Source organism: Hippocampus comes, unplaced genomic scaffold (genome assembly GCF_001891065.2).
Source record: "Hippocampus comes isolate QL1 unplaced genomic scaffold, H_comes_QL1_v1.1 scaffold130, whole genome shotgun sequence".
Classification (NCBI taxonomy): Eukaryota; Metazoa; Chordata; class Actinopteri; order Syngnathiformes; family Syngnathidae; genus Hippocampus; species Hippocampus comes.
The window spans coordinates 2,403,480-2,415,686 of NW_017842057.1; the positions used below are offsets into that span (position 1 = coordinate 2,403,480).

The 12,207-nt window shown below is 41.9% G+C and overlaps 1 protein-coding gene across 1 annotated transcript in view; it reads right to left on the reverse strand.

Moving 5' to 3' along the window:
* arid3c (AT rich interactive domain 3C (BRIGHT-like)) overlaps positions 1-10,158 on the reverse strand; it is a 69,579-nt gene extending 59,421 nt beyond the window's left edge. Inside the window, exons 1-2 of the mRNA XM_019860880.1 lie at positions 9,428-10,158; positions 1,231-1,303 (exon numbers count right to left, since the gene is read on the reverse strand). Of these exons, the coding sequence (XP_019716439.1) occupies positions 1,231-1,303; positions 9,428-9,958 (604 nt within the window). The 5' untranslated portion in view covers positions 9,959-10,158. The remainder of the gene's footprint in view (positions 1-1,230; positions 1,304-9,427) is intronic.
* Between the last annotated feature and the right edge of the window lie 2,049 nt (positions 10,159-12,207).

A 12,207-nucleotide genomic window follows, 5' to 3' on the forward strand; every position in this document is an offset into this window, starting at 1 on the left:
CCGCCCTCCCCCCCAAAAAAATTGGCCCAAAGTGTGAGGATATTGAATGCCTTCACCCTACCTAGGGCCATCTATCAGGCAGACATGGGCAAAAGATCAGCAACCAGATTAGCCCAGATAGACAGGATGGTCTAGAAAACTGCGAAGGATTGGCTTCATTTTGCTCAGTCCAACAGCAATGGCCTGCTATATTAGCGAGTCCGTGATGAGCGGCTCGGCCCGATCTAACTGAAAGATTCAACATAGGCCAAATGCATCTGGCGGATGTGTTTGTCAGAGGACCTGTGGATGAGTTCCCGAGCCCGTGAGATTGTGCAGCAACCTTCCTGGGAGGCGTTGTGGACCAGAGCAGGAGGTAAACCCAGCTGCCCAACCGAGATGGGCTTGGGTGAGAGTCTGCAGCAGGCTGGATTGGGCTTGATTGCCTTTCCAAACTGGCAAGGAGAGGAAAATTTGGCTTTGGAAGTGTTGGAGGTTCAGGGAAGGGGAGTGGAGAGTACCGGTTAGATTAGCACTCGCTAGTTAGGACGACACGATAATTAATAATAAAATTTACTGCACCAAAGTGACAAAAAAATCCCTGGATTCTAGGGTATGACGGGGGATCCAGGAAAATTATGTCAACTATTTCAAACTAAAAAGGAAAACCTTTCTGTAGCATGATGATACTGCGTCAGCGCAACATGTGTATTGTGGTCCAATACATAGCCAGGTCCCCAATTAACTGAATGAATTAGGCTTTGCAAAGTGCTTTTGGACACGATTTCGTGTGGATAAAGCACTACATAAGTACATTGCTTTTACCATTTTGATAAAGTAGGATTTTTTTGGTGGGGAAAGTACAATAAGTAACTGGTTCAAGTTCATCCTGTATTCACTTGTTGATATGAACACGAATAGTGAATGCTGATTTTGGATTGACTCGAAACGCTAGCAGATAGTTTTGAAGATGAAGATGATGATGATGGCCTGCACAACAAATGAGAGCTTGCAGCTCTTCTGTCTTTTGACATCTGTGAAAAACTAGTAAAATTACGAGGTAAACCCACAAAAGATAAATTCATGGTCACAAATGAAAACCTTGCGATAGACTGAAGCTGCAATAACCAAACAGCGAAGTAGTTAAGGAATGCTGTCAACAATCATTTATTCAACCATAAATGTAGACAAAATTTCTGTCTGACATTGTTTTGGCATCTGAACTTTTACAAAATGTTGATGATAACTTACCACGTTTCTGCATGAAACTGAAGAGATCATCCAGAAATTCTTTACGCTTTCCATCATCATCCAGTTCATACAACTAGACAAAAGGGGAAGAAGCAATAAATTAAAGTTAAATTAAATTGGACTTTTTTTTCAAGAAAATTGGGCTTGTTATTTTAATGCAAAACTTGTGTGGGGAGGTATGTCTTGCTCTAATGTTTTTTTCTCAATGAGCGATTCTTTTGGGAAGCATTCATGTCTCGACCCTTGGAGCAAAACATCAAAGAATAAAACATTTATTTCCCTTTGCCAGTAGTAGGGATGGGTACCAAGCACTGTAACTAAGTTTTTTTTAACTGTAGTATAGATTAATTTTGACAATAAATTTTTATTTAATTTTAGTGAAGAGTCTTTAAAATTAAAGTTTTCGTCATAATTTAGTCATCTGACTGTATTTTAGTTTTAGACCAATTTTAGCCAAAACAGACAAAAAAAGGACAAAAACAGCAATTTTAGTCAACTAAATTAATAATTGTCGTCAATTTTTTTTTAGCATACATGAAAACTTTCACACAGAAAAGTATGACACCTATTTGTAAGTGCAGTTTAACACATAAGACACACATTTAACACAAATGTGTCAAAATTAAAATTTGTTTCAAGAAAAAATGTTGAAATTGCAATATTATGCGACCATAAAACTTTAGTTTTTAACTACAAAAAAGTGTGCCCCAGATTAATTACAATGAATGTAACCATGTACAACAATGCTGGTAACACAACCACAGAAGGCTGACATTTATTTACTTCGGTTCATTGTAAAGGAAAGCACTTTGTGCAAATGAGACTTTTGTCCTGTTACCCTTTCCCCTAGTGAAGTCTCCTGGGACACTGAACACTCTCACAATGTGAGCAATGGCAGCATTATTTCCCTTGGAGAACATCTCGGGATGTACGTTCTGTAGATGTCTCTAAAAAATTGCCGTTTTCTTCCCACACATGACGGTTCCACATTCTTGACACTTAGGTCTTTTTTTCTTCATCATGAAATGTAAAATGGCCCACAAATCCTCTCGTCGTTTTCTACCAGTTACGGATATTATCTTCCACTTTAATCATCACATCTTCTTCATCTATACCCCTGATTAAGGTGACATGAACACTACTGCACCTTCAACTTCTCTGATGATGTTTATAACAACCAATAAAAATATTGTTTGTCGAAAACAAACATGTTTAAAAATGTAGGGGAGCCACTTCACATGACTCCTTCACCGTGCGCAAGAGGCACCTGTGACTCCTTGCTGTGTCAGCTGTGATTATATTATGACATGATACGTAGCATTATTTAAAAATGCAATGCATCCATCATGCCATGTACCCCGAAAACTGAGCCGTGAATCCTGAACCGCAAATCCCAAACCGCGAAAACTGAACCGCGATTCCCGACCCACGAAAACTGAACCGCGAATCCTGAACCGCGAAAACTGAATTGCGAATCCCGAACCGCGAAAACTTTATAGTTTGCTATTTGATCTGTGGGATTGAAATTTGTTTAACAGTGGTGGCAACTCCGCCGTCCCAGACCCACCTACTCGAGATTGGAAGCCATGCCATCACCGTGTCACAGACTTAGGCAGCACAGACCGCAAGGTCAGCGGCTTTGAAGGCTCTGAATGAGGTTTGACGAGCGTACACTCACACAGCGCAAGATGGTGTCGTTTACATGGGGTTATTCTAAGCGTGATTAATCAATCTACACTCAATGCAAGTACCATACAAGTTTCGTTATTCTTGGTTTGAGTAGTTATGGAAATGGAGGGATGATATCGTAATGTTGCTGCTCAAAGCAATCAACCGTTAAAATAGGGGTGTTCACATGGCAACTTTTACTCCGGTGCAGCACCGGGGCTACCCCCCGTAGAGCATTCGCACGTATAAAGTTACACCGGTGTAGCCCCTGAAAACAGCTTAAACCGGAGCAAATTTAACCCTGCTCAAGGAGATGGTTTAAAAATTTACTCCGGAGTAAATGCTCGTTTGCGGGGCAGCACCGATATAAAAATGGATGTGTGAACGCTACGGGGGTAGACTCGCTATGACGTGTCAGAAGAGTTGATTACATACAGGTATTGAATGCATTGCTTTTGTGCTCTGTTGTACTTAAGTCATCTTTCCTTTCTCTCACATTCTTTAACGTCTGGTCTGATAGACCACAGCGCTGATTTGTCTGGAGAAGTATAAACTATGGTTTTTCGATATGTCACAAACAAGGCGGAGAATAGGGAGTGCACTTTACGGATGGGCATGTTTTATTTCCGTATTCCGTATTACTATCGTATTGCACGGCCGCAGAAACTGCCATGGGAACGCAAGTGCACTTCTCTATAGTAAGCAGCTTTTTACGTGTGAACGCTCCACAAAATTTACACCGGTGTAAGATATATCGCAACAAAATACGTCGGTGCAGCACCGATGCAAATGTGTGCCGTGTGAACACCCCTATTGTCAGGACAAACAAGCAGGCTTAACAAACATTGTATATGTGTTTTTTTTGCAGCCCAATAGCATGTTCCGGCCATGTTGCTACATATAAGTTTTCTTTTATGCTAAATAATGTTTATATAATGTTTAACATCACTTTAGCGTGGTGGAGGGGTTTGTGTGTTGCAAAGATCCATGGAGCTAAGCTGTCTGGTGCTTTTTGCCACTGGCAGGATCACTCATGGCAAACAGATCCTAGGTGTGGGACCAGACAAAGCACAGCTCACAGACCCCTAATGATGAAAAAGATATATGCATCCAGTTTTCCCTTGCCCTGACGCGGGTCACCGAGGCCCCCCTCTGAGCCAGGCCTGCAGGTGGGGCTCGCTGGCGAAAGAGGCAACATGGGTCCCCCTTCCCATGGGATCACCACCCATAGGAGGGGCCAGAGCGGTCGGGTGATTTGTGAGTTGGACGGCCGCCAAAGGCGGCGACCTTGGGGGTCCGATCCCCGGCTACAGATGTCACGGTTCGAACGAACTGAATAAAGGTTTTGGATCCCAGAATAGTAGACGCCAGACAAAACTCTGCAACAAAAATATTTATGAATACAAAAATACACCAACCAAGTCGGAACGAAAAGCGCTGGTTAAATAAGGACCAGGAAAAGACAAACAATACTCAGTCCAGGCTGCGTCGATGCCGTAAAAGCCAGCCAAACTGTGTTCATAAGGAAGTGCATCGAGCGACGCGATGGCGCCTGCCGAAACAAGCCAGACCTCACCCTCGCTCGAATAAAAATATATATTGGGGCAAAAAGGAAAACACACAGATTATCAGAAAAACGTGTCTGTCTGACTTCGAGCATCATGTCGGCTAGGCTAGCTTAGCTGTTGTCGTAGTTCAAAGCTTCTTTGATATGTGACGTGGGTTGCGTTGGCGCCGTGAGTACGTGCTCGCGCTCACGCGCGCACAGCAGAGAGCAGCGGACTATCAACTGCTGAGGCTTCACTCGAGTGGCGTTGCTACAGTACATGCATATTATGGAGCAGTTCCCGGAGAAACGCAATTTGTCCGCCGTGTAGTGCCATTTTGATCTCCTTTTGGAGAATAAGGTATTTATTCAAATCTCCTTGTCTCACCAAGTGCCTCTTGGATTTTTGACATGTCTTACTCCATTCTAATTCAAATTAATTTCAAGGTAACTCTTAGTTTACTTTTCACATATTTTATTGCAGGTGAAATGTCGAATTTGGCATACAGAAATATCATATACCAACAAAAGCACCTATGCTACTACATCTGGCATCTTACTCATCATTATTAGTTTGTTTTTCAGAAACTGTGCTAAATGTCAAATTTGTCAGGTTTGGTTTTTTAGATGACCTGTGGCAACATTTGAATGATGAGGTAGGGAGACTGGGAAGAAGTGCAACAGGAAATGCTATACCTGAGGTCCAGCGATACCGAGCAGAGGGGAAAATTACACGCAGTCAAGATCCGCTGTTATAATCCAAGGACCAACACACTACTTTTCCCAACCTCTCCCACCTCGCAAAGCAGTTCCTCTGTACGCCGGCATCACCACTGCCATGCGAGTGTGTGTTCTCCACAGCAGGGGAAATAGCATGCAAGAAACGCAACAGACTGAAATTCAAAACACTGGAGCAACTTATTTTCCTGAATAAAAATTTGTGAAGACAAAGCACACAAGCATCCTCGTTTACATAATTTTCACATTATTCAAACATATTGAATAATGCAATTTGAATGATATTGTATACGCTTCATCACCAAATCAGTCAGTTCAGTCTGTCAAGTGGGTTGCCTGCAGGGATTTTGAAAGTCCAGCAGGTGTCAGTAGTCAGCGACACAGTATCAAAACAGTGTGTGATTGTGTCAACATGCTTCATGAGGCCTCATGGACCCATCATTAGCGCTTGCAAAAAAGCAATGCCAAGAATCCAATTCACGTAAGCAAGAACAAATAACAAAAACAAAAACTATACTTACAAAAACATAGAACCCAGAGAACAAGAGCAAACACGACGAGAGTGAGAGGTCTAGAAAAATGATCACTTGAGCAACCGCAGTAGCAAGGTCAAACAATACTCCGACACCCAGCAGAAAGTGGGTCCTTAAATACCTGGCTCACTAATGACAGAATTGACAGCAGGTGTGCACACAGCAAGTTTGCTCAGTCTGCCACCTGATGGTTAAACCAAAAACAGGAACATGACAACAGAAGCTAGCTGTACGGACATGGAAGGTAACCTCTCTTTTGCTAGGAAAGAACCCGAGCTGGTGTGCGACGAAGAGAAGTTTCGACTGGACACAGGCGAACCTGCCTCCACACACAGCCTGGGCTCCGGTACCAGTTCTCTCGAGAGGGGTTGGACTCTCTTGCACTCTGGAGTTACCCACTATGAAAGGCGCAGAGCAGGTGTGGGCTTACACAGCATAACCGTAGCTCAGTGCCTGTACATTGGGGTCCACACCAGTGGATGAGTGGGTAGCCTCCCTCTGCCTTCAGGTGGGTGGAACAGGTCCTGCCTGTTGTTTGTGCCTATGCACCAAACAGCAGCTCAGAGTACACACCCTTGTTCATAAACGTGATTTCACAAGGCAGACTACCCCCTGAACTGGTCGACAGTCAGTTGCAGGACACATACAGAGACAGACAATCACCAACCCTCAAATTCACACCGTCACTGAGTGGGAACTGATCGCATGCCGCCCGCAGACAAGTCAGGCGAGTGTACCACTACACCATCAGCGGCTTGGGGCCTGTCATCAGGGATTAAATTCCACATTATTCTGCCATTAGTCTGTTTGTTAGTCATATCAATGTGGCATCCGCTGACCAATCAGACACCCGTACGATATAGTGTACTATGACCATTTTCAGCCAATCCCGATGTAGAGGAAGTTCCCCTTATACAACTTCATCATAGAACAACATCACATGACTGATCCCCGCAAACATTTGTTTACGCAGTCATGCTTGTGAGATAGGAGCAGTGGCAGACGAAGGTTTTACAATGGACTATTAACAATAATCGCAACTGGAAATAGGGAGGATGACAATGGTGAGTCCTTGCAATCATTTGCTTTGAGTGAGGGCACAGGAGGCGCTCGTTCGCAGCCTCCCTAGCCCTGGTGAGCGACCAGCGGGCTGGAGTAGCCGAACGCTGGTGCTCTGTCTCTCTTTTGGTAGGCTGAAGAATGCTCATCCCTTCTTTTCTCCACTCTACTTCTGACACTGTTTACTATAGTGTGGTGCTTTCTCAAATTAGCGGCAAGTTTTCTCCCTTGCCAAAATGGCATTTTTTGCATTTCATGCAGGGCATTATGGGATGCATGTCGTCAACATCCGGAGCTCTATCATCTTTCGTATGTTTTTATATTTTATTCATGAACTCTACTGATTTTTTTTTTTTTTGTAGACCATGATGACCCGCACCTTTGCTCAAAAGTCAATGCACTGCTGGTTGCTTTGGAAACCCACAGGTATCATCCCAGTGCCGCAAAAGATTTATATTGCAAAGAATAGAGGTGGACGGCCCGGTGGTGGACTGGTTACCGCGTCGACCTCACAGTGCAGACGTTGCGGGTTCGATCCCGGCTCCAGCCGTCCTGTGTGGAGTTTGGATGTTCTCCCCGTCCCTGCTTGGGTTTTCTCCGTGTACTCCGGATTCCTCCCACATTCCCACTTCAAACTCCCACCTTCGTCTCTGTGCGCCCTGCGATTGGCTGGCAACCGGTTCAGGGTGTCACCCGCCTACTGCCCGAAGACAGGTGGGATAGGCTCCAGCACCCCCTGCGGCCCTTGTGAGGATAAAGCGGATCGGAAAATGGATGAATGGATGGATGGATGAATAGAGCTGTTAAATTGATAGTTATGGTCGATGATGGAAAATGTGTCAAAATGCCAGGAATAAATGTTTGAGAACCGTCAAAATGATGGCCCTGGTAGTTCTAGTACTAAAGCCAGCTGGTGTGGTCGTCACAAGGCAGCTCTAATGCATTTTATTCAAAATATTGCATGCTGTATTTCATACTTTTTCAGTAAGCTGGTGAATCAGTCAATGGCACACACTTTATCCGATAGTAAATGCATTGCAGTGTAAACTCATTATTTAGCATTATCTGGTAGTCATTCCCTGCAATTGGCTGGCAACCAGTTTATGGTGTACCCCACCTCCTGTCTGAAGACAGCTGGGATAGGCTCCAGCACTCCTGGGACCCTTGTGAGGATAAGCGGATGAGAAAAGGAATGGATGGATGGACGGATGCATGGTGCTCATTTCATAACATAAAACTGTTCATTTATCCATTTTATCAATGGTAAACATTGTAATTTATTGAATGTCAGGTTCCAGTTGGGGATGGGGGCCAATATTTGATGGTTAGCCCAGGGGGCCTATGAGTTGGTGAAGGGGGCACTGTGTAAGTGCATGTCCCCACATTATTAAGGAGCTTGGTGATTTCAAATAGAACTTCATATGATTTTATATAAACACACACACACGCACGCACGCACGCACGCACGCACGCACGCACGCACGCACACACACACACACACACACACACACACACACACACACACACACACACACTAGGGCTGCCAAGATTAGTCGACCAAAAGCGTCGGCAATTAATTTAAGTCGTTGACTAGTCAGTATTAATTTTGCAGTTGTTTCTTCTCTCAAAACAGCATCTGAAAATGGATGGATGCATTTAAGGATGGATGAATAATAAAAACTAGTTTCAAATGATCAATAATAATCACAATATAATACAAATATAAAAATACATTTTCAAATCACATAATTTTTACATTTTATTTTAAAAACACACTCCACATATAGTAAACATTCAGATATTTATAGAAAAAATTGATTTAAAAATACAGTATTTTCCCGCATCACTCAAAATTATAGTATTTTACGGGTGCAGTGATCCAGTACTGTAACCAGTCATCAAAAATACCAATAACTTGATAAAGATTTACAGTACTATAGTGGAAATTATAAATGGAGCAGCATACTGTATCATCTTGGAGTATTTTACCACATTGCTGCTGCCAGTAAAATATTTTAATTTTTACTTAAACAAGTTTTGCAGTGTAGTCATTTAAGTTTTTTGTTTGTTTGTTTGTTTGTTTGTTTGTTTGTTTGTTTGTTTTTTCAAAATTACAGCCTACAGACAAAAAAAAATGTGCGTTGATTTTGCACAATTTAATTTCATCAAATGGTTGCATGGAATAAAATAATCTGGATCCATACACATTCTATTAAATACAGTACTAATCTACTTCCTATCACATGATTGCATGGAATAAAATAATCGAGATCAAAATACATTTTTTTAAGTAGTGCAGTCTATTTATCAAAATGCATCTGGATCCAGACAATCTTATTTTATGCAAGTACTTGATGAAATGAAATTTGAATAAAATCAACACATTATTTTGTTTCAGTGGACATGTTTTTATTTATATAATTGTATTTGACATTATGAAATATGTAAACTTTTCTTAGTTCTATTGTTGTATATGTTGAGTACTTTATCAAGTATTTTCAGGTCGACACGACATTGTTTTGAATTTGGTTCATGGAGCATCCAACATCGATTTGTATAAAAACCGAAGTGAAACTGAATGAACAAAGGGGAAAAGTTGTTTTATGCTTCTTTGCTCAGATGCGTAGCCTTCTGCGGATCAGTGATTTCTTACCTGCTTGAACTGCTCTTCGTAGGTCCACTCGTGGTGCTGTGGCTGCGGTGGCCGAGGGGGTGACTCAGGGCGGCATTTCTGGGCCAATGCCCCCGGGGCCCTGTTCATCACATGCACCGCGGCGCTTTTCTCAAGCAGACAAGTTTCTTGGAGCAAACGCTCCCGATTTTCATCGTGCTTCAAGCAGTCTTCCACGTCTCCATCAATTAGCTCCTGCTCTTCCGCGTCTTCCTGCAAGTCTCCAATGTCTCTGTTGTCGCTCCTGTTTCGGGATGAATTTCTGTCCTCGCCGGCTTCACAGACCTGCGTTTGACTCACAGACGCGCCAGGAGAAGAGCTGTAAACTCCAGCGGCCAAGGCGCTGTACATCGTCGCCTGGTAGTGCCGGAAAGCCAAAGCTTGTTGGTGTATCTGGGACTCTACCATTGAGCGGAGGTCTCGCTCTTTCCCTGCTTGTCGGAGTTTCTCATCCAGAGCCAGCCGCGCTGCCTGTTGCCGCTGCAGGTTCTCCATGACAGCCTCGAGCCTCATGCCGCCACTGCCGTGTTGGTGGGCCTTTACGCCAGGGAAGTGAGAGTGGGAGGCGGGAGGTGGTAGGTGGGACAAGTTGCCGGTGGACGAGAAGCAGCCTTCCTATGTGGGGACAAGAGGACCACAAGTGCTGAGATTGTCGTTCCTTTTTCACGGTCAGACTTCCAGTCTAAATTTAAAATGATAAGCTTTGTCACACAGTAACAAAGGGAAAAAAAGATCAATACGAATTTTGTAAGTGAGCAAAATTTGTTGGAGTGTAAAACGCATCGAAATAAATCAATCATAAATTATTGTAATTTTGAAAGCACTTACCAGAGCAGATTTAGTTCCTAACCTTCTGTCATCAACCATGCTTGTTTTTGTTAGACGTATCACCAGAAATCACCAGAAAACAAAAAGCCTGTTTGTAAAAGTATCTCAATAAGCAGGCTACCTGGCCAATAGTTGTGTTCAATGCAGGAGCCCGAGCAGCTTGAGCAACAAGTGGCAAATGTAGTCAGAATGACCTCTCAAGCAGAGATCAGTAAATCCCCACCCCCACTTGTCTGCCAACATCACATCAATATTCCCACAAAGAACGCCTAGTTTGACTGTACCAAATGCTTCTACTGATACATTACGGCAAATTCATCAATTTTGTCAGTGTGCATATTTTGGAATAATTAGTTATAAACTTCTTGAACTTTGCCAGGTCAGTATTGCAGATGAGATTCTGTTCTCAATTGACTCACCTCAGTCAGCTGGATAAAGCTTAAATAAGTAAATAAATAAATTACTGATCTGGTGATGGACTTACTGACCCTTGAGTATGTAGTCAAATTGCCTGTACTTTGGTAAGAATTGTGATTCACAATTACCCAAATTTTTTGAGGTGTAAATTTTGAAGTTCTATGATAAAATCTCAAACGCAAAAAAATACATAAAAATGACAAACCTAATAGTTTCACTTGAACTGAATTGAACTCGTTGGTTCCTTTTTCTCAGACAGTTTTTTTTAAACGTTATTTACCTGACTTGCTCCGGCGGAAGTCTTTCGCCTTCTTCAGAGTGTCACATGACGGTGTGTGACACGTCTTTATCAGCTGATGGTCAATGAAGGAGTGACTCAGCTTGGATCAAACAATTTTTGGGTAATCCCTCATCGATTTGGAACTTTATACCTAACTATATATTTTCTCAACTTGGTGGTCTTAACTTTGTACTTTTATGTGACTACAAAATAGAAAAAATTCCCTTGGCTTCATCCAATTTCCACAAACAAATACTTTTGGCTTGGTCCCTGATATATAAACATAATTTTCCCCCTCATAAATGCTTTATCTGGAATAATCGTTCCATCTTATACAAGAATAGATCATTATTTCTCCATAATTGGTTCAATAATAAAATAATCCTGGTCAGTCAACTCATCAATAATCAAGGTTTCCTTTTAAATTACTCTGAATTTTTGAATAAATCTAATCTACCGGTCACCCCAAAAGAATTTGCTACAGTCATGGATGCTATTCCTTCTGGAATCTTGACCCTCTTGAAAGGGGTGGACAGAACAACCTCCACACCAACTCTGGACCCCAAAATGACTGCTATCGGCAAATCCTGTTTTACGTCAACATCAGTCAGAAATAACAACCGTACCATACGTTCCCTGTTTCAAAAAGATATTTCAACAATCCCACACATTATTACCTACTGGTCTGGTTTTGTTGATAATCTACACTGGGGAAAAATCTGGTCTCTCCCATACAAATACCTCCTGACTAATAAAGTTAGGGAAATCTCTTTTAAAATGATACACAAATACTATCCCACCAAGCATTATCTTCTTAGGTTCAAGAAAGACATCTCTGTTGATTGTTCATTTTGTGGAATGTACCCTGAAACAATGGTTCACTTGTTCTGGCAATGACCATATACCAACACATTTTGTTCCATATCGACAAATCCAGATGGAGTAATTTAAAACCTCTTTTCTTAATTTTTGAAACAGAAATAAAGCAGTACCTAAGTTCTATTATGGATTCTAAAAACAAGAAAGCTGTTAAAACTCTGGCTATATGCTCCTTATTTGAAAATTTCGTTTAAAATCCTCTGTCTTCTTTTTTGTTTAAATGTTTGTAATATGTGTATGTATTAATAACATGTTCATTTTGTTTTCTGTTTATTGAAAATTGTACTATGACTTGTTCGAATAAAGATTCATTAAAAAAAAAAAAAAAAAGGAGTGAATCAGCTGTCAACTTTGAAAG